At 43.2% G+C, this 21,009-nt stretch overlaps 1 protein-coding gene across 1 annotated transcript in view; it reads right to left on the bottom strand.

The window, feature by feature from the left end:
- Positions 1 to 247: 247 nt before the first annotated feature.
- The window catches only part of ADGRG5 (adhesion G protein-coupled receptor G5), a 31,751-nt gene continuing 10,989 nt past the window's right edge, over positions 248 to 21,009 (bottom strand). Inside the window, exons 5-13 of the mRNA XM_026714477.2 lie at positions 16,286 to 16,417; positions 13,948 to 14,064; positions 12,550 to 12,592; positions 10,326 to 10,435; positions 7,957 to 8,078; positions 6,522 to 6,784; positions 4,851 to 4,950; positions 1,729 to 2,006; positions 248 to 1,044 (exon numbers count right to left, since the gene is read on the bottom strand). Coding sequence (XP_026570262.2) covers positions 956 to 1,044; positions 1,729 to 2,006; positions 4,851 to 4,950; positions 6,522 to 6,784; positions 7,957 to 8,078; positions 10,326 to 10,435; positions 12,550 to 12,592; positions 13,948 to 14,064; positions 16,286 to 16,417 — 1,254 coding nt within the window. The 3' untranslated portion in view covers positions 248 to 955. The remainder of the gene's footprint in view (positions 1,045 to 1,728; positions 2,007 to 4,850; positions 4,951 to 6,521; positions 6,785 to 7,956; positions 8,079 to 10,325; positions 10,436 to 12,549; positions 12,593 to 13,947; positions 14,065 to 16,285; positions 16,418 to 21,009) is intronic.

Here is a 21,009-nt window from a genome sequence, read left to right as displayed (position 1 = left end):
AAACAGTTGTAAAATTGGGTCCAGTCACAGGGTGAGATGCTTTATGGATGGGGTCAGTTGTGATTGTAACTCATATTTCTGTGTTCTGCATTGCTACGAATTTAGCCATGTCAATGAAGCAAATATGGCCCAAAGCTTTTTCAGATCGTCATACTGTATGGCGACTTTAACATTTAAAAGGAAGATCTGTGCCTTCAGAGGAGAGATGAATGAGACATTATTTTACAAAATAAAACAATAAAGAGGACTATAAAAAAAGCTGAAAATTTATTGAGAATGGTCTCAAAATAAAGATAATAAAATAAACACAGTAAAGGTACGGATGTTAAGATAACGTGAGTAGAGCTTTGTCGAGAGGTCCTTTTATTCAAGCTGACAGCAAACATAAAAAGCAGAAGGAAGAGAAAACAGAAGTGACTCTAAATGAGATAAAGAAGAAAGAAGAGGAATTACAGAAATTTCCAGGGAAGAAAAATATTTTGCAACAAGTCAGCCTTTCATAGCAACAGTTTTGTGTGTTAACTATAAGAGAAATAGAAATAAACATGATTTACGCGAAGCAGAGAAACTTTGAATTTGTACAAATGGTTGGCATATCAATTGCAAAAGGAAATAAGGCAATGTAGCATTTCTCATCTGCTTTCTCGTTTATCCTACGACTGCTGAGCTCACACTTACTGGGCCTCTAAGACTGTGGTTGGGAACAGACACAGAAGCCCTGAGCCTGATTCTGCCTCACTGTTGGTGCGAGGGCTGTCAGAGAGATGGGAGGCATATAGATTTAATAAATAAACTAGCTGATAACCCGGCATTGCCCGGATATTTATTTATCCCAATCCTGTATTAGACAGGAAAATCCTGTAGTCAGGATTCATGCTGTTGTACTGTCTCTCACGCAGGCATGTATTTTTTTGAATCTGGTGCAATGCTCAAGACTTTCGTTGGTCCAGGGTCTTCACAAAGCAGATGACTGAGAGAATCCAGGTGAGTGTTTGGATGCCGAATGACACCGTAAAAAGCAATACCAGAGACAGATGACGGCTCCTGCATGAAAAGGAAAAAAGAAAGGAAGTAGAATATTTGCATACGGCAATATACTGGGGTGGAGTGGGGGGGCGGGTCTATGACAAGTTGCCACAACCAACTCTCTGTGGCCAACTCACCATGGCCAACTCACCGCAGCCAACTTGCATGGCCAACTCATCATGGCCAACTTGCTGCAGTCAACTTGCCAAAGGACAACTCGCCATGGAACAAGACTTATACTAATACCAAAGAAATGATAGAATCAAATTATTAAAGAAAATATGCAGAAAAAGGGACATAATGAAATGAGAATGGCAAACTTAAACTATTTTTTATTTATTTTAAATAATTAAATAGATTTGTTAAATTGTCCCTCAGTGAGTTGTTCCGTAGTGAGTTGGCCACAATGAATTGGCTTTAGCGAGTTGGCCATGATGAGTTGGTCATGGCTGGTTGGCCATGATGAGTTGTCTGCAGTGAGTTGGCCATGGCTAGTTGGCCATGATGAGTTGGCTGTAGTGAGTTGGCCATGGTGAGTTGGCCATGATGAGTTGGCTGTAATGAGTTGGCCATGGTGAGTTAGCCATGATGAAGTGGCCATGATGAATTGGGCATGATGATGAGTTGGCTGCAACAAGTTGGCCATGGCAAGTTGCCCCATTCCCAGGTGGGGGAGTGTAGGGTCTCAGCCATCTTACAAACCTTGGAGGGCATTGAAGATTGTAAAGAGGAAGATCTGTGGCACTAAGAAGACCCCAAAGGACATGAAGACCAACATCCAGGTGGTCCCCAGGAGGAAAGTCATCCCAAGAACAGTTCCCACGTCTTTGCAGGTGTGTTTCTTAGGCCGATGAAGAGGGTGAGCTCTGAGCTGCCTAAGTTTCTGCATCACTATCACCAAGATAACCAGGTTGAAGAATACGGTACCACCAACATAAGCAAAGGTGATGTGGTTCAAGATGGGGGAGGTGATCCAGCACCTGGAAGAGAAGAAAACCCAGTGACAACTCATAAAATATTTCTCTGGTCTTTTTAGAGTTGCCAACAGAAAGGGAAGGGGGAGCAGTGTGGCAGCTTGCAAAACTGAAACTGCACTCCATAAATAGTTTTCAAAGATAGTAACTAGGTGACTGAAGTTTCTGCTATGCAAACATCTAACTGGAGAGCATGATTGATGACTCTGGGCTATGGAAGTGTCCCATTGGAGAATATGAATTACAATACACCCAGGGGGTGGGGGAAAACCAGGGTCAAGGGTGACAATGAATTATGTGTCTCAGAGTCAGCTACACCCAGGCAGTGCTGGACATGTTAACTCCCAATAAATCCTTTTGAAGTTTTGGAAGTTTGGCTTGAGACTCATGATTTAAATGGGGGGAACTGCCGGAATCCTGACAGCCAGGGATCAGATACTGTTTTGTGTTTCCAAGAGCAGCAAAGAAAAGTCTGGCGTCAATCTGTCAGAAGCCAAGGTCGCACAACACTTTCAATCTGCTCTCTGCGTTAACCAGAGCTGATGCACCAAAGAGGCCAGGTTTGAACCACACATTAAAACAAAATAAAACAAAACAGTTTAACGAACAGTGATGTCAGCTAGGTTTATCGTGTTCTGGAATGTGGTGTCTACATTTTTAGCTGAGTTGGCTAAGTCCACCGCGTGAATGCAACCTAATTTTCAACTTTTGATGAAGCAGAAATTATTCTTTCATGTATCTGTTCATTGCAGGATAACAGAATAGATTTTTTTTTTTAGAATACAATAGAATTCTTTATTGGCCAAGTGTGATTGGACACACAAGGAATTCGTCTTGGTGCAAATGCTCTCAGTGTACATAAAAAGAAAAGATACATTCGCCAAGAGTCAAGAATCATCAGGTGCAACACTTAATGATAGACATAGGGTACAATAAGCAATCAAATCATAGTAGGAAACAGTCAGTAAGGCTACAAGCGACAAAGTTACAGTCATTCAGTCACAAGTGGGAGGGGATGTGGGATAAGGAATGATGAGAAGATTAACAGTCATAGTAATGCAGACTTTGTAAATAGTTGAACAGTGTTGAGGGAATTATTTGTTTAGCAGAGCGATGGCATTTGGGAAAAAAACGTCTTTGTGTCTAGTTGTTCTGGTGTGCAGGGCTCTATAGCGTCATTTTGAGGGAAGGAGTTGAAACAGTTTATGTCCAGGATGTGAGGGACCTGTAGATATTTTCACAGCCCTCTTTTTGACTCGTGCAGTATACAGGTCCTCCATGGAAGGCAGGTTGGTGGAAATTGCTTTTGTTTCGTTTTGTTTTTGCTTTCAGGGAGATGTCGAGATAAAGAGAACTCTCCTGGATCATATGGAAGGACTTTCGGATTCAACTTCCACAATGAGCAACCAGGTATTTGGTTATGTCATTAGGGAACTACATTATGGAACTACAACCCCGAGTTGTTCTTCACTATCTCGCCCATGTTGACAGGATGCTCCTAGAAGTTCTCACGTCCAACTTGTCTTCTCCCCAAAAGGCAAGGAGAGGATCGCAGGCTGAATTGTACTGTGGAACAAGAAGACGAGCTCAACTAACAGGGATGGTGACATAAAAGAAATGTGAGTCTGGGCCAGAACTGTAACATGAAAAAGCATGCCAGGCAAAATACAGGCAGTCCTCGACTTGCGACCCCAATTGAACCCAAAATGTCTGCTGTTAAGTGAGACATTTGTTAAGTGGAGTTTTCTCCCATGTTACGACCCTTCTTGCCTCAGTCGTTAAGTGAATCACTGCAGTGGATAAGTGATTCACCCCGTTGTTAAGCGAATCTGGCTTCCCCATTGACTTTGCTTGTCAGAAGGTCAGAAAAGGGGGCCATGTTACTCCGGGACACTGCGACCGTCATAAATGTGAGTCAGTTGCCAAGCATCTGAATTTTGATGATGTGATCAGGGGGATGCTGTAACTGTCATAACTGTGAAAAACCATCATAAGTCACTTTTTACAGTGCCGTTGTAACTTCAAATGGTCACTAAATGAGTTGTTGTAAGTCGAGGTCTGTTGTGCTTCACCAACAGCAGTTGCAGACAGCTGAGGTCTCGGAGAGTGGGGACTCAGATGAGGGCCCTGCGTGTGATGCAGGGATGGGGCCAGGACCATCAGGGAGCGGAGCGCTGCCTTTGGGGATTGTGGAGGCTGGCAGCAGTGAGGAAGAGGTCCCCGAGGAGCCTGTGCCCAGTGCGCGTGCATGCAGGGCTGCTTGAAGGAAAGAGCAGCTGCAGCACCATGGGCAACTCGGGAGTAAGGCTGCAAGGTGATGGGCCCTCCCTGAGGAGATAAAAGCCAGCTGAGAAACTGGAGTTCTTTGCAGGAAGCAAAGACGTTTTTGCACTCAAGCCTTGTGGATGTTTGGAGTATCTGAGTTGGTGTTTGGAGACTCTTTGATTTATTGTTTAGGAACTTTATCTGTTGTTCTTGGCAGCCTTGCAAAAACTTGGCAAGGCTCTTCCTTATTGGAGCTAATTAGTTAGAAGCAGCCTTTTATCTGTGAAGAAACGGGATTCGTAAATGAAACGTTAAAAGGTTGTGCTGGTACATTTGTCTTGTGTTTGCTCTCTGGGAACCAGGTTTGGATCAGAACAAGGTCAGTCACTTGTCTGAGATAGTATAGGTTCTCCTGCCTGAGCAGGGGGCTGGACTAGAAGACCTCCAAGGCCCCATGCTATTCTACTCTGTCGCTTTTTTCAATGCTTCAAGTGGTCATTAAACAAATCTTGTAAGTCAAGGCCTGTCTATAATATGTAAGAGTTAAAACTGCACATCTGAGGCCGCTGCTTCCCTGCTACTCACATGGACGTGTTCTTGTATTGAGAGCCGGTTTTGACGTCATGCTCACCATAAACGTTCTGCATGCTAAGGAAACTGACCAGGATTATGGCTCCAGGGAACCCTGCAGAATGAAGGAATACACAGGGATGGGTTCCAAAAATAAGACTTTAACAGGCATATGCAGGTAGTCCTCAACTGATAACACCCTAATGGATTGAACGAATTGTCTCCTGCAAACCCCACTCCCCTTTCGCTCCTCTTTATACCCTTTGGGAGGGGCTATTCACTGTCCACCTGAGCCTTTACTCCCAAGTCGATCCTTGTTCCTTAGCTGTTCCCTTCTTCTGGCAGCTCTGTGCATACGCACACTGGGAACAGGCTCCAGCTGTTCTTCTGTCTTGCTGATCTCCGATTCCGAAGGCAGCTGATAACTGTTGGAAGGCCTTGGCCCCATCTCTGCCTCCGATGCAGAGCCCTCATCAGAGCCTTCCCCAGACTCCAGGAGTGGCCCATGTTCCTCCCCAACCTCCTCACTGTCCGAGTCTGCTGCCAGCTCTGCTGGCCGCTCATGGACCACAACAGCAGCCTTTGATCCAGGAGGACAAATGGTGAGTGTCCAGATGGAAGGCAGGTTGTTCTCAGGTATCCTGTGGCCTGGGCTACTTAAAGGCATCCCAATGTTTAAAGAATCTTCCCCACTCTCTCTCTAAATCTGCTTGTACCTTTTCCACCTAAGACATTTTATTCAAAGGCGGCAACTTTCATGCGCCACAGTCCACCATCATCAGATGTAACAGAGCAGGGGTGGGGTTCAAATTTCTTAACAACTTGTTCTGTGGCCGTGGCCTAATTTGTGGGCATGGCTTGGTGGTCATGTGACTGGCTGGGTGTGGCTTGCTGACTGGGCGTGGCTTGGTGGTCATGTGACTGGCTAGGCGTGGCTTGTGGATAAATATTTATGTAAATATTAAATATTTACGTAAATATTAAATTTTTTATTTAAAAAAGAGCAACTTTTACCCAAAATCAGGCAAAGCAGGCAGGCAGATTGAGTTGCTCACAGAATCACAGATTCACTCAGAGATCTATCTTTCTGCAATCTATTGCCTGAGTCTGTCATATAAAATTTGCTTGCAAACAAATTCACAAAATTTGCTAGCAAGCAAACTCACAAAATTAACTCACAACACACCATGTATGGAAATATTTATTTTTTTATTTTAAAAAGAGCAACTTTTATCCAAAAGCAGGTAAAGAAAGCAGGCAGATTGAGAACCGGTAGTGGAAATTTTGAGTAGTTTGGAGAACCGGCAAGTCCCACTTCTTGACTGGCCCCACTCCCCTCTATTCTCTCCTTCCATTATGTCCCAGCTGATCGGCTGGGTCTTCTTTGGTTGCCCTGCCCAGGAGAAAGGAGCTGCAAAGCGGGTTAGTGTGGTGGGGAGGGAATGGGGATTTTGAAGTCACCTTCCCCAGCCACGACCACCAAGCCACGCCCACAGAATCGGTAGTAAAAAATGATGAATCCCACCACTGTGTGACTTGTCTCTCTCAGGGGAGAAGCTCGGGGCAACTATTTTTTCAGCCAGATGCACAAGCTCCATTTCTTGTTTTGGGAAGCGAATAAGAGACGTTCAGAAGGGGACTTCACAATGATGTGTTTTCCAATACGGGCAGCGTACAAATCCTTACCCCACCCAACAGCACTCAGCTTCAGCAGGTAACGTCTTATGTACGAGTTGTAGACTTTGATCACCAGCAGGTAGAGGTGGAAGCCTTCGATGGCCATCCAGGTCAAGCTGCACAGCAAGGAGTAGAGGAGGAAGGCAGCCAGGATCCTGCACCCCCATGGATGGCCAACCAAAGTCTTGCTGATCAAGAACGACGTGTTGAGAAAGAAAAGGGCGCCCAGAAGACTGATGTGGATCTTCGTGGTGGAATCGTGATAGGGTTTCCTACAAGGAGAAAAGGGGAAGAAGATCAGCTGGAGAATTGGAGCCAGTGGGGGGGTCCGGAAAGGAGAGAAATACGACAGGTAGTCCTTAATGTACAACCACAAATTCAGCCCCAAATTTCCCATGCTAAGCAAGACAGTTCAGTGACCTTTGCCCCATTTTACGACTTGCCTTGCCAGAAGGACGGAAAGGGGGATCACGTGACCCTGGGACACTGCAACTGTCATGTCTGTGAGTCAGTTGTCAAGCATTTGAAGGTCAATCATGTCACCATGGGAATGCTGAGACAGTCGTAAGTATGAAAAATGGTCCTGGGTCGCTTTTTTTCAGTGCCATTGTGATGACCCAAAGGGGCGTGGCACAAAAGCAACAAAGTCACAAAAGTAGGTAAAGTCCATTTAATTCCTCCAACTTGGCCCCTATCATCGGCTGGAGAAAAAACTCTCCTAAGAACAGTTTTTAAAGGGAAGAAATTCCTTCCGAACCCAAAGTACATATAAATTGTAAATAAAAACCAACACAAACCACGCTGCAGCAATTAACAAGACAGGGCAGGATAAGGGATTGAAGGCGTCAAAAGATAATAAAATACACACAGATGGGAGGACGCCAGCATCCAGATAAGACGTGACAAACCAAAATCTTTGGCTGTGCGCAAATGTCCTTTTTGAATCCTGTTTTCCCAGCTGCAGCTAATGAAGGGAATCAGGGCCCTTTTCTTCCCCATAGCCCACTTTGCTCCATTCTCCGTTCCTCCCTCCGTGCCCTAGGATGAAGAGGGGATTGGGCCTGGGTCTTCCTCTGAATGCCCAACCGGTCTGTGCCCTTCCCCAGTTTTCTCCACAGCCACCAAAGCCACACTCCTACTCCCTGTCAGATTCCCCTCGGAACAGATTCCAACAGGGGCATGACAGCCATGGTGACATTGAATGGTCACTAAATGAACTGTTGTAAATTGAGGACTACCTGGGTTTTCATTTGTTTTCCCTTTCTAAATTCAATTACTTTACATTATTTAAACCATTAGATAGTTGCCCATCTCAGTCAAATGACCCTGTAGAGCAACCAAGAAATTAAAGCCAGAAACTGACATATCCTTGTTTCTCTGTGTCCCTCATTGCCATTCTGTCTGGGAGAGTCTTTCTCTGACCCTGAAAGGATTCTGTAGTTACCTGGTGAAAAGGTATAAGAAGATGGTGATGAAGCAAGCCGACGCTGAGATTCCACAGCCAATATCACTGAGATAGGTTAAAGGGACCAGTAACTTTTCGTCCAGAGGCTCTGAAGACAGTTGCTGAATAAGAGGGGCAAGAAGAAATGGCAGGGCCAATTACAAGGAAAGGGATGTGTATTTCTTGCATAAGTAATTGTTAAGTGTTTGCAGCAGAAATTCAAATCCAGAAAACACGCAGACTGATTCAGCAGGATCATTAACTTCTTTATAAACATATTAAGATGAGTAAAGTTTACAATACCATTTGTAGATTCTTTCAACATAACATAAGCAAAAACACAAGTAGCAGCTTAGAGGGCTCAGAACAGAGATCAGTTTCCGTTTCAATTCTCAGCAAAGCACACAGAGCCAAACCGCCACCCAGTCTGTCAACTGTCATTGGCTGGTCTGTTACCATGCTTACTCACTTGCTGACTTTGTTAACTATGTCTCTGCCAGTTAATGAATATACTCTGACAGTAATAAACGTCTGTCCTCCAACCTCCATTATCCCCCATCAGCAAAGACCACACTATCTGAAATTGATGAAACCTGGCCTGGACCTACACATCTTTTAGATATTGTAGTATCCAGTCAAGAAGCATGATCAACAGAGAAGGCCCTGCACCATTTCTAACAGACGGCAGTCCAATATCTTCTTGAAAGTCTCAAGTGATGAAGCTCCCACAATTTCTGAAGGCAGTTTCTGTTCCATGGGTTGATTGTTCTCCATCAGAAAATTCCTCCTTATTTCCAAGTTGAATCTCTCCTTGTTCAGTTTTCATCCATTATTCCTTTTCTGGTGCCTTGGAAAATAGCTTGACCCCTTCCTCCTCTCTGTGGCAGCCCCTCAAATATTGGAAGGCTGCTCTCCTGTCTCCCCTTCTCTTCCCTAAGCCCAGTTCCTGGCCAGGCCCAGTTCCTGCAACCGTTCATCGTACGTTTCAGCCTCCAGTCCCCTAATCATCCTGGTTGCTCTTTTCTGTACTCTTTCTCGAGTCTCAACATCTTTTTATAGGGTGGTGACCAAAGCTGGATGCAGTACTCTTGGGGTGGTCTTTCTAAGTTGGAAGGGACCTTGGAGGTCTTCTAGTCCAGCCCCCTGCTCAAGCAGGAGACGGTGCATCATTTCAGACAAATGGTTATCCACTCTCTTTTAGAAAGCCTCCAGTGACAAAGCACCCATAGCTTCTGAACGCACACAATTCTATTGGTTGATTGTTCTCACCGTCAGAGAATTCCTCCTTATTTCTAGGTTGAATCTCTCCTTGTTCAGTTTCTATCCATTATTCCTTGTCTGGCCTTCAGGTGCTTTGAAAAATAGCTTGAGCCCCTCAAATATTGGAAGACTGATATCCTGTCTCCCCTGGTGCTTCTTTTCATTAGTCAATGTGTTAATGCACCAAGTGTTTGCAAGATGGCAGCAGATACTCATGTTGTTGCATGGAGTGGATAACATGGCTCTCAAGGGCACCAGTGCTCATCAGGTGTTGCTCCTGGGCCTCTCAGACTCTCTGCTCCACTGAATAGTTTAAAAAGTTTCTTTAGATTAAAGGTTACTTATAGGATGTTGACCCAAAGGTCAACTGGACTTGATTGGTGGTTTTTTTTTCCCCTTGAAAATGTTTTACTTCCCATCCAAGATGAGTTCAGTACTTCAGAACCGAAGAAACTTCTTGGATAAGAAGCAAAATGTTTTCAAGGAATAAGCCGAAATTGCCTTTTGGAAAAGCAGCTTTGGAACAACCATGACCTGGATGACTGAGAATCTCCATAGTTATTTCAGAAGTTGACCTACTACAAGGCAAAAGCAGCAACCTCTATCATCTTCATGAGTTCTAGCTGTGTCTAAGAGTCCACAAAGGGCTCTCTGGAGTGGAAGAGAACTAACCATTAGTGCCCCTTCTAGGCAATGGGTGTTCCATGAGTGCACCCTATGCATCCATCACATGCTTTCCAAATTCTAGAGTTGCTCTATCCTCCAAAATTGCCTCTTCTTACCTTAGACTGTTACTCTCCAGCAAGCAAATGGCATGACTGTGCAAACTCCTGGCAGAAATAACTTCTCTGTTGCCTTCCCTTGGGATTCAATTTCGTGCTAAGTAAAACTAGAACTGGGCACACTTTGTGCATCCTTTTAGGTGGCATTACAAGATGGCCGCCGAAGAACCGTATGGAAAAAGACTGAGGTTCTCTGGTCAGGAGAACTTTGTTTCTATGGAGGGGCCTTCAACAGAGCAAAGGTTGCATTCAAAGCATTCCAATTTTCCAGAACACCTTCTCAAGAAGAAGTTGATGCACCAGAGACCTGAAGAGCAACAGACTTACCAGAAGAACTGCAAAATAGGTCAGATGGTTGCATTTGCAGACAACAACGCTCTCCTGGCTGGCGTCAGTTTCACAGCCTTCTGTTCTCCATTCCCCCAGGTTGTCCTCTCCTGGAGAAAAACAAGCACCTGGCTCAAGAAAAATACCATAGCTACAGCTGCCTGTTTGGGGTTCTTTTTTTAAAGAATGCATAATACAGGTTGTCCTCAACTTACAACCACAGATGAGCCCAAAACTTTTGTTATTTGTTAAGTGAGTTTTGCTCCATTTTTTTTTTTGCTCCATTTTATGAAATTTCTTGCCACAGTTCTTAAGTGAATCACTGAAGTTGTTAAGTCAGTGATGTGGTTCTTAAGTGAATCTGGCTTCTTTGTTGACTTTATTTGTCAGAAAATGTGACCCTGGGACATTGCAACCGTCATAACTATGAGTCAGTTGCCTGAATTTTGATCACGTGACCATGAGGATACCTGCCAAACTTGTAAGTGTGAAAAATGGTCACAAGTCACTTTGTTGTTAACTTTGAAAGGTCACTACATGAACTGCTATAAGTCAAGGATTACCTGTATAGGCTCAACTAACGTAGCGAATTGGTTAATTTGTCATTCAACATGCTGTGAGATGATCATTTTAGCATCTAGTAAATGAACCAGGTTCTCCCATCAAGATGGACTGAATTTACATCTTCGGGTATAACATTTGTGATAAACCCAACCATTATATTTTCTTAACCCAAGTTTAAGTCTAAGCTTGTTGTATGAACTCGGCTGAAATGTCCCATAGGACATTTGAGCCGTTCACATTTATTTTGCAAAATAACTAACAGAACAGGAAGGTTGATCCAGGAAAAAATACTTTATGGGAAGGTTGTGTTAATCTTCACTATCTATAGCAGTGTATCACAAACCTGGGTGAGTTATCCAAAATTAAGTAAAAGTGATTTTTCTTTGGGTAATGACACACAAACTCATCAACCATCACAAGAGAGACATTTAAATTGATTTAAAGATTACAAAATATATTCATTAATCTCCCGAAGTATTCCTACGAAGACCCCAAAAAAATCTAGACAATTCTTCCTGACCAAGATAATTCCAGCGTTCTCCCTTTTGGCATGTCTTCTACTACTACATTCTTCCAAATCTATGAATAGTCATTTCTAAAAATGTCTTTATAATTTGTCAAATGAAATCTTAGATAAATCTTCCAGTAATATTTTATTCTGCTGTTCTATTGAGTAAATTCCACAAACATTTATCATCATCAATTATACTCAAAAGGCATGTGTGTGTCCATGCGCATGAGTGTACACATATCCATTCATAAGCAGTTACACTGGCCCCGAGTTTTAATGCACAAATTCCATCTGCAGTTTTACTGCCTAAAACATGACATGCAAAATGTATTGAAAATCGGCAATATAACAATGACATTACAAGGATCAGCAGACATCAGTTAGAGCTAAGTACCTGCCTAGCTGAAAGAGGTATCTGTGTATATTCTTCAACCTTTCCCAGTCATAGAAATACACACCACACCTATTAATCTTATATGGGGGGGGGAGACCCGTGTTAGTCTATGGTAGCCTAAAATCAGGAGGAATCTGCGCACGTTTTTTCTAAGAATGTATGCATGTCAAAAGGCATAAGCTTTGCCTTTTGCAAGTTACAGCCTACCTCATTATAAAAACTCATCCCATCTTCATCTTCTTTTAAAGACCCCGTAATCCCTTGCGGGGTGAAGTCTGGGCAACTGAATGAAGCTAACAGAGTGTTTACTGGCCAGATGCCCTTCCTGTCACCAATGTGGAGTTTTTTGTTCAGCTGGTATATTCTCACCCTGCCCAGAGAGAGAAATATATCTGCCTCTACCTAGGATCAAACCCACAGTCTCGAGATTGTGAGGCGAGAGCTCTACCTCTAGGCCATCGCACCACTCCTAAAACCCATCCCATGTCAAAAGTAAGAGACACCTCATAAAAACATATGCTTTTTAATAAAATATGCTAGTTGGAAAAGGTGTGATCGGACTCCTTCACGTCAGTTCTTCCTCAGAAACGTATTACGCAACTATGGAGGCAAAGTTGGAGAATGACAGAGTAATGGAGGAGAGATGGAATGGGGGTCACTCTAAAAGGAAAAAGGAAGCAGGAAAGACAGACAAAAAATAATTGCACTGTACAGTACTTGGTGCTCTTTGAGGCTGGTTTGCATTTGGTCGTTACCTGTTCCTTCCACCCAAAATACGCAGGTCTTACTGAAATTACCCTAGAGTGGTTGAGAGAGAAAACAAGAGAAATGTTGATGATAAGCAGGGGGTTGGACTAGAAGACCTCCAAGGTCCCTTCCAACTTCATTATTCTATATTCTATATCTCCAACGTCCTGACTGACGATCCCAACCAAAGCATGAACACTCCAGACCTGCCAATGTCTCGGTGCAAAACCTTACTGAGTACATCATTTCGGCACAAGTGAAGGCAAAACCAGCTCTATCTAATTCCTGCGCAAACCCACATCATTCAATATGAGATTTCCCCACACACACACACTTAGAGAGGGCTGTAGAGCACTGTGAAGCGGTACATAAGTCTAAGTTGCTAATGCTATTGCCATATATCATAAGTATTTCACATTTACTTCCTCAATCTTTCAGACCTTTACGTGCCTAACAACTTTCTTGTGTCTAGCTAGGTGAAGAAAAAGTTAATTCTGCCCACCGCCAGCAGTTTGATTCTCACTGGCTTAAGGTTGACTCGGCTTTCCATCCCTCCGAGGTCAGTAAAATGAGGACCCAGATGGTTGGGGGCAAGAGGCTGACTCTGTAAACTGCTTAGAGAGGGCTGGAAAGCAGTATATAAGTCTGTTGCTACCTCTATTGGCAACAGTTGGGGAAGGCCAATGTGACCTGTGACACTTGGGGATGGGGTTATTTCCTAGTTTAATCATACTGTAACCATGGGAAAGATGTAGGCTTGGTTTTCCGATATGATGTACTCATTAAAGAGGACCTTTGAGAAGGAGCCAAGTCCCAGAGTTCTGATTTGCTTGAGTTCGTTAGTTCTGTATCAGACATGCAAAGAGTAGATTGATTCAACAACAACATAAATCCTGATCTTGTGGCCATTAGAAATATCTGAAGTTTAAGTCTGATGCAGTGAGGTTTTCCTTGAACATGACTTAACATCTGCTCCAGAGGTGGCATTCAGCAGGTTCTGACAGTTCTAGAGAACCTGTAGCGGAAAATTTGATTAGGTTGGAGAATGGGCCAATGCCGCCTCTGACTGGCCCCGCCAACCCCATCTCTTCTCTGCCTCCCATCAAGTCCCAGCTGATCGGCTGGGTCTCCTTTGGTTGCCCTGCACAGGAGAACGGAGCTGGAAACCAGGTTAGTTGGGTGGGGAGGGAAGCGAGATTTTGCAGTATCCTTCCCCTGCCATGCCCACCAGGCCACATCCACCAATCCATGCCACACCCACCAAGCCACACCCACATGACCAGTAGTAAAAAAAAATCTGAATCCCACCACTGATCTGCTTTCTTTTGGGCGACAGTTGACTTTCATTCTACCAGAGCGCTAAGACCTATTTAAGGGATGAAGCCCATGGCAGCATCACTACTCACCAATGAATGATTATGGAAAAACTTGATTACCACAGGTTTAGAGAGGTTGGCAACACTCACATTCCCAAGACTGGCCCCTACGATGTCATCAGTGAGCAAGGACCTGTTTTGTTTATCCTGAAAGACAAGGGGGAAAATGCCCTAAGTTAAATAAAAATGGAATGGTGTAATTTAGGGTTGAGTGTATTCTAGGTTCTGAGCTTTGACTTAGTATGTGAGTGAACCAGGCCATCTCCTTAAGCCATGGTTTGTTAGAGCCCAGCATGCTATGTAAACAGGACAATTGGGTTGGGTTGATGTATGTGTCAGCTGGTGCTTCATTCAAAATCCAAGAAAGAAATACTTAGACTCTTTTAATTAGAGAAAAGATATCTTTTACTGGAAGTCAAGTGGTAGCAACAAAAGAATTCTGAATCTGAGGAAATAGGCGCGTAAATCACATCTACAAAGTGATGGCCATGTTCCCACCCCCAATAGTTCAAATGGTTCTTCCAATTAAAAGTTGTGAATATCATCATGTGGACATCTTCAGGTGGTGATGAGGCTTCTGTCCGTTGACCTTGGCATAGCTTGATAAAGGTTTGCAGCTGCGCATAGAAGAGAAAGCTAAGCAAGAAATATAAACCTAAGCAAGAATGCGCTCTCCCCGCTCCTCATTTTATACAATGCTAGTTTATACCACCTCCAGCTCACTTCCCATACTTATCCCCCCCCTCCTCCCCCCCGTTACTTATGACAGCCGAAAGATGCAAAGCAAAAGGAGAAAATCTTGAAGGCTGACAATATGTATGGTTTAGAACAAGAGTCTCCAACCTTGGCAACTTTAAGACGTGTGGACTTCAACTCTCAGAATTCCTCAGCCAGCATCCACACATCTTAAAGTTGCCAAGGTTGGAGACCCCTGGTTTAGAATATTGTATAAACTCAATCAGAAAGTTTCTGTCTGAGTGAGGGCCTGAAATCTCTTATCCTAGTCTGATAGATTAAGAATAGAGAACTTGTTTTGACCACAGGGCCAAATGAATTCTAAAACTTCTCAGCAGGCAGAACCACATCTGAATTGTCTTTCTCTTGTCTTCTATGGATTATGAGTTACAATAGCAAAATCTTGAACGGCTGACAGGGATTCAGTAGGAGAGGACCAGGCTGATCCTGAGGGAGGGGTGAAACACATCATCAATCATGAGTACCTGTGTGCCCACAAGAGAACTAAGTTCAGATCTGAGTTCCTTTCTATTTGTAACTCCCGCTAATTTCCCTTGACTGTTAGTAGTTCAGATTCTTGTAGAGAGCTTAAGCTTGCAATAAATCCTTATACACATTTCCACTGCCTGGATCTCCTGATAACCCTGGTGCTTGGCAGTTCTCTACCCATTTCTTATACTCAAGAAAATCAAGACAGGACAGCCTTGAGTTTCTTCCTCACCCATTCCTCCTTTCCAAAATTAAGCATGTATCTTATAAAAGACGTCAACTGAATCATCAATTAAATCTTTATTATGGTCATAAACCAACATAAGAGCCATGGTGGTGCAGTGGTTAGAATGCAGTACTGCAGGCTACTTCTGCTGACTGCCAGCTGACTGCAATTTGGCAGTTTGAATCCCACCAGGCTGAAGGTTGATTCAGCCTTCCATCCTTCCGAGGTGGGTAAAATGAGGACCTAGATTGTTGAGGGGGCAAGAGCCTGACTCTCTAAACCACTTAGAGTGGGCTGTAAAGCACTGGGAAGCAGTATGTAAGTCTAAGTGCTATTGCTTTAAGTAGCTGTTGAATCCCTTCTTCAAGGCTGTCTCCACACTCCTCTACAACAATGTTGTTCATCAGAGGTGGGATTCAGCAGGTTCTGACCAGTTCTGGAGAACCAGTAGTGGAAATTTTGAGTAGTTCGGAGAACCAGCAAATCCCACCTCTGACTGGCCCTGCCAACCCCATCTCTTCTCTGCCTCCCATTGAGCCCCAGCTGATTGGCTGGGTCTTCTTTGGTTGCCCTGCACAGGAGAACGGAGCTGGAAAGTAGGTTAGTGGGGTGGAGAGGGAAGGGGGATTTTGCAGTAACTTTCCCCTGCCACGAGCACCAAGCCATGCCCACAGAACCGGTAGTAAAAAAAGAATTGAATCCCACCACTGGTGTTCATGCATTATGAAAGAGGGAGCCTTTGTATATACTCATTTTGTATATATTCATCAGCTTTTACTCTAAGGTCAAAATGGGATTAGGAAGCTGCGGTTTAGGTATATTTTGTCTCCAAACACCAGGAAACTTCAAATCATGGATGATGATATTCTAGAGCAAATTCCCACCTGTCACCTCCTGAAAGTTGCAGCAATGGCCTACCTGAAAGAGGCAAGAATCTTTCAGGTATATGCATATAAGCCTCATCTCCTTTGCAGGGGTCCTTTGGGCTTTCTCCATGAGTGCTTTTGGAAAATACATGGAATGTCGACTCGGTCTTGAGGGATTATGCTCCTGCCGTGCAGCGTGAAACAGACATTTACACACATTATTATCAACAATGATGCCACCTCCAGTATATTAGACTTTCCCCTCTGCACCCACAATTCACAAGATTTAAAACTCTGTATTTGGAATTCTCTCATGACTGGAAGGGGATTGGGGTGGCTGTGGATCATCCTAGGAATTGAATTAAATTCTTTATTGTCATTGTACGTATATACACAGTTTACCCATACAACGAAATTCACATAACACCGAGAGACCAGACCCAACACACATGCACACACACACACACACACACACACACATGACAATCCCCAAACACCCCACCCACCCACCAAAAATTTCCCGCCCCCTAAAAACACACAAGCATCCAAACAACAGACCAAGTAATACTGTCTAATCCTCGTCAGAGAAGCTGTCGAGTGCGAATGAAAGCATCCTAGCACCATCTTATTTGGTCTAGAGCAGGGGTCCCCAACCACCGGTCCGGGGACTGGTACCGGTCCGTGGAACAATTTTTACCGGGCCGCCGATTTGCTGGGCGACGCCATCTTGTTTTGATGAAAAAGTGCTTCCGGTGAGCTTTTCCAGGTAGAAAGCGGCGTTTGGGTGCTGAAAGAATCCTCGCGCCTTAGTTTCATAGAGGGGGGGGGCGGCTTCGAACAAAACTAAGGCGCAAGGATTCTTTCAGCATGCATGGCAAGGCGAGCCGAGTGACCGTCCCGAAGCCGTCGCGAAGCCCATCGACACAGGTACAAAGGAGGAGTTGAAGGTGGCGGGGAGAAGCGGGGGTCGGCTGGCTGGCCGGTCGCTCAGCTCGCCTTGCCATGCGTGCTGATGCCGGTACCGGGCCACGGATGATTTTGTGATGCCAGTACCGGGCCACGGCACAAAAAAGGTTGGGGACCACTGGTCTAGAGGACATCAATAATAATGATGATATCACAATTGTTCGCAACATCATCAGTGACTATCAAGCATCAACCATCTTCCCTGATGAAACACTTGACATTTCCCTCATTGGCCAAGAGCTCAAAAACAGAGACGGCTCTGTAGCCCCACGCTTCTGCAGAGTCATTTGCAAAAATGAATTAAGCAAACGTAAATTCATTTATACTATAAATTCACTTGCCAAAAACAACAGCAACCATAAAAAACTCCAATCTCGTCCTGACCTAACCTTACAGCAATGTGCCAGTTCCTGTATACTACGCACAGAACTCAAAAATCATCTAGACCAGTGGTTCCCAACCTTTCTTTCGCCCCGCACCCCTAAAGAAATTTCACTCGAACCTCGCACCCCCTGAAATTTAGACTTTAGGAACTACTGAACGCGTTAAATATATGGTAGGATTGAATCTTTTCAGCTATGTATGTGACGGCCACTAAATAACGATACTTAACTCTAAAATGAAAACAAAGTTAATCCATTGAATAATAAATAAAAATGCCAACATATAACCAATATCCTATTATTTACCTGGACTTTTCTCGCACCCCCTGGAATATCATCTCGAACCCCCAGGGGGTGTGAGCACCACAGGTTGGGAACCCCTGATCTAGACAATTAAGAGATGGACCTGTACATTGATTACTGTGCAGACTGTATCCAAAGAAAGTCACACAACCCACAACTCAGCATCCAACCCTGCTTCAACCAATCCACCATCACCCAACACTAGGCACGCATGCCCCCAACTACCTCAATTCAAACTACAACTGGCCTTAAATGCAAACTACTCAATGCAAGAAGCCTTGTAAATAAAATACCTGAATTTCTCCTCTTACTAAATACAGCTAAATTCAACATCATATTTGTTTGTGAAATATGGCTCAATGTACCTCTCCCTGACTCCATTACCTCAGTAAGAGACTATCATGTTTACCGATCTGATTGTGAAATCCGTAGAGGAGGTGGTGTTGCTATCTTCTATAAAAAGTCCTTATATCTAAAAAACATCCAAGTTACCCAAGAGCTTGCTCTTCCTGAGACCATTATCTGTGAACTGACCTTAAATATCACATTTCAGTTCTTACTATGTTACAGAGCCCCTGATTATGACATCGAACATGCAAACATGCCAAATACACTACTAACATGGGCAGCATCCTGCCCACATGCTTTTATCTTTCTTGGTGACTTCAACCTACCTCATATTAACTGGACCCTTAACAAATGTACAACTGAACCCATACATGCAACCTTCTACAATGCTGTAACAAATCTGAGACTAGAACAACAAGTAACCAGCAATACTAGGCTTAACAACTGCCTCGATCTCATCTTCTGCAATAGTTTGAATTCAATTTATGGAATACAAATTAAAGAACCTTTTTCTAACAGTGACCACAACATGATTAACTTTTGTCTCAACATACGTCCACACAAAAATCATCACAATGACAAAATCCCCAATTATAACTCCAAAAAAGGCAGCTATGATCTTACAATAAACGATCTCTCTTCCCTTGGCAATTTCTATTCACTGGATGCAATACTGTTGAAGACCATTACAACATATTCTTACTAGAAATCAAAAGAGCCATCAAACTATATGTACCAATAACAGATTACCCATAACAATAAGGAAGCTTCAATCCAAAAAGAGATCACTTTGGCAAAAAAACAAATCTGGTCACGTCCCCAACTTCAAAAGCCAATACAAAACTTTATGCCACCAGATAAAAACTGAATGCACCAATTATCACATTAAACAAGAGGAAAACCTTCTATGCATAAATTCCACCCGTGCTTTCTACAATTTTGTAAACAACTAACTAAAAGATTCAAGGTCTATCCCACCCCTGAAAGGACCTAATGGCAAAGACTGCAATGACGACACCAATGGATCAAGCCCAATACTTCCTAGTCAAACCACAGACAACTACAATGATCTAATACATATCAATTTTACAAAAGACATTGTTGAAAAAGCACTGTGCAATCTAAAACCATCCCTATCTATTGGACCGGACGGAATATGTGCCTACTTCTTAAAAAACCTACCCACTGCCATAACCGAACCTCTAAGCATAATCTTTGAAAAATCTTCCAGGACCAGCTCCTTGCCAAAACTATGGTCACAAGCCATGGTCATCCCCATCTTCAAAAAGGGAGACCCCAGCCTAGTTGAAAATTACAGACCAATCTCCTTATGCTGCGTCACCTGTAAAGTCATGGAATCAATTATTAACTAATCCATTATCCTCCACTTAGAGACAAACAACCTATTCTCAAATAAACAATTTGGTTTCAGAAAAAAATTATCCTGTAATCTGCAACTCTTACACTGCAAAACATATGGACTACACAACTTGATCAGGGCAAAGCAATAGACGCAATCTACATAGACTTCTGTAAAGCCTTTGATTCAGTGGTACACGACAAACTATTCCTTAAACTAAAATCTTATGGTATCTCTGGACACCTGCATAACTGGATAGAAGCATTCCTGTCAAACAGACAACAAATGGTCAAAATTGGGAACATCCTATCAAATTCTGTACCTGTCAACAGTGATGTCCCCTAAGACAGTGTTTTTGGACCAACTCTCTTCATACTCTACATAAATGACCTCTGTGATCATATTAAGAGCAACTGCGTTCTCTTCACTGATGATGTAAAGCTATTCAACACTACAGACAACCCTGCTACCCTCCAAAAAGACCTTGACTATGTATCAATCAAATGGCAACTTCAAATTTCAACAAATAAATGCTTTGTCTTACATATTGGCAAAAAAAAAAACACCAGAAAATAAAATACAGGCTAAATAGTCAAGACCATGTTGAGGATCCAAACTCTGTCAAGGACCTTGGAGTACTCATCTCTAATGATCTAAGTGCTAGAACCCACTGTAACTACATAGCCAAAAAGAGTTGGCATTAAGAGTTGTTAATCTAATCCTACGTAGCTTTTTCTCTGGTAATATCACACTACTAACTAGAGCATACAAAACATTGGCTAGACCAATACTTGAATACAGATCATCAGTCTGGAACCCACATTACGTATCTGATATTAACACAGATGAGAAAGTCCAGAAATATTTCACATGAAGAGTTCTCCACTCCTCTACTCGTTGCAGAATACCTTATGCTACCAGACTTGAAATTCTAGACCTAGAAAACCTAGAACTACGCCACCTCCACTCCAATCTAAGTACAGTATATAAAATCATACATTGCAATGTCCTACCTGTCAATAAATACTTCAGCTTCAATCATAACAATACAAGAGCACACAATAGATACAAACTCAAGGTTAACCACACCAAACTTGACTGCAGAAAATACAACTTCAGCAACAGAGTGGTTAATGTTTGGAATACTTTCCCTGACTCTGTGGTTTCTTCCCCAAACCCCAAAAACTTTAACCTTAGACTGTCTACTATTGACCTCACCCTCTTCCTAAGAGGCCTGTAGGGGGCGTGCATAAGTGCACCAATCGTGCCTACTGTCCCTGTCCTATTCTTTCTTTTTATTTTTCTTATAAGTATCTATCCCATGTATTCAAAGCTATGTTTATTCTTATACCTGTACCTTGTAAGTGATTGACAAATCAAATAAATACTAAATACTTAATGAGCAGATAGAGGTGA

The sequence above is a fragment of the Pseudonaja textilis genome, chromosome 11, assembly GCF_049901715.1.
Source record: "Pseudonaja textilis isolate UNSWEBS1 chromosome 11, rPseTex1.2, whole genome shotgun sequence".
Lineage (NCBI taxonomy): Eukaryota > Metazoa > Chordata > Lepidosauria > Squamata > Elapidae > Pseudonaja > Pseudonaja textilis.
The sequence above is the reverse complement of the archived record's forward strand: the minus strand, read 5'-3'. Positions and strand labels throughout refer to the sequence as shown.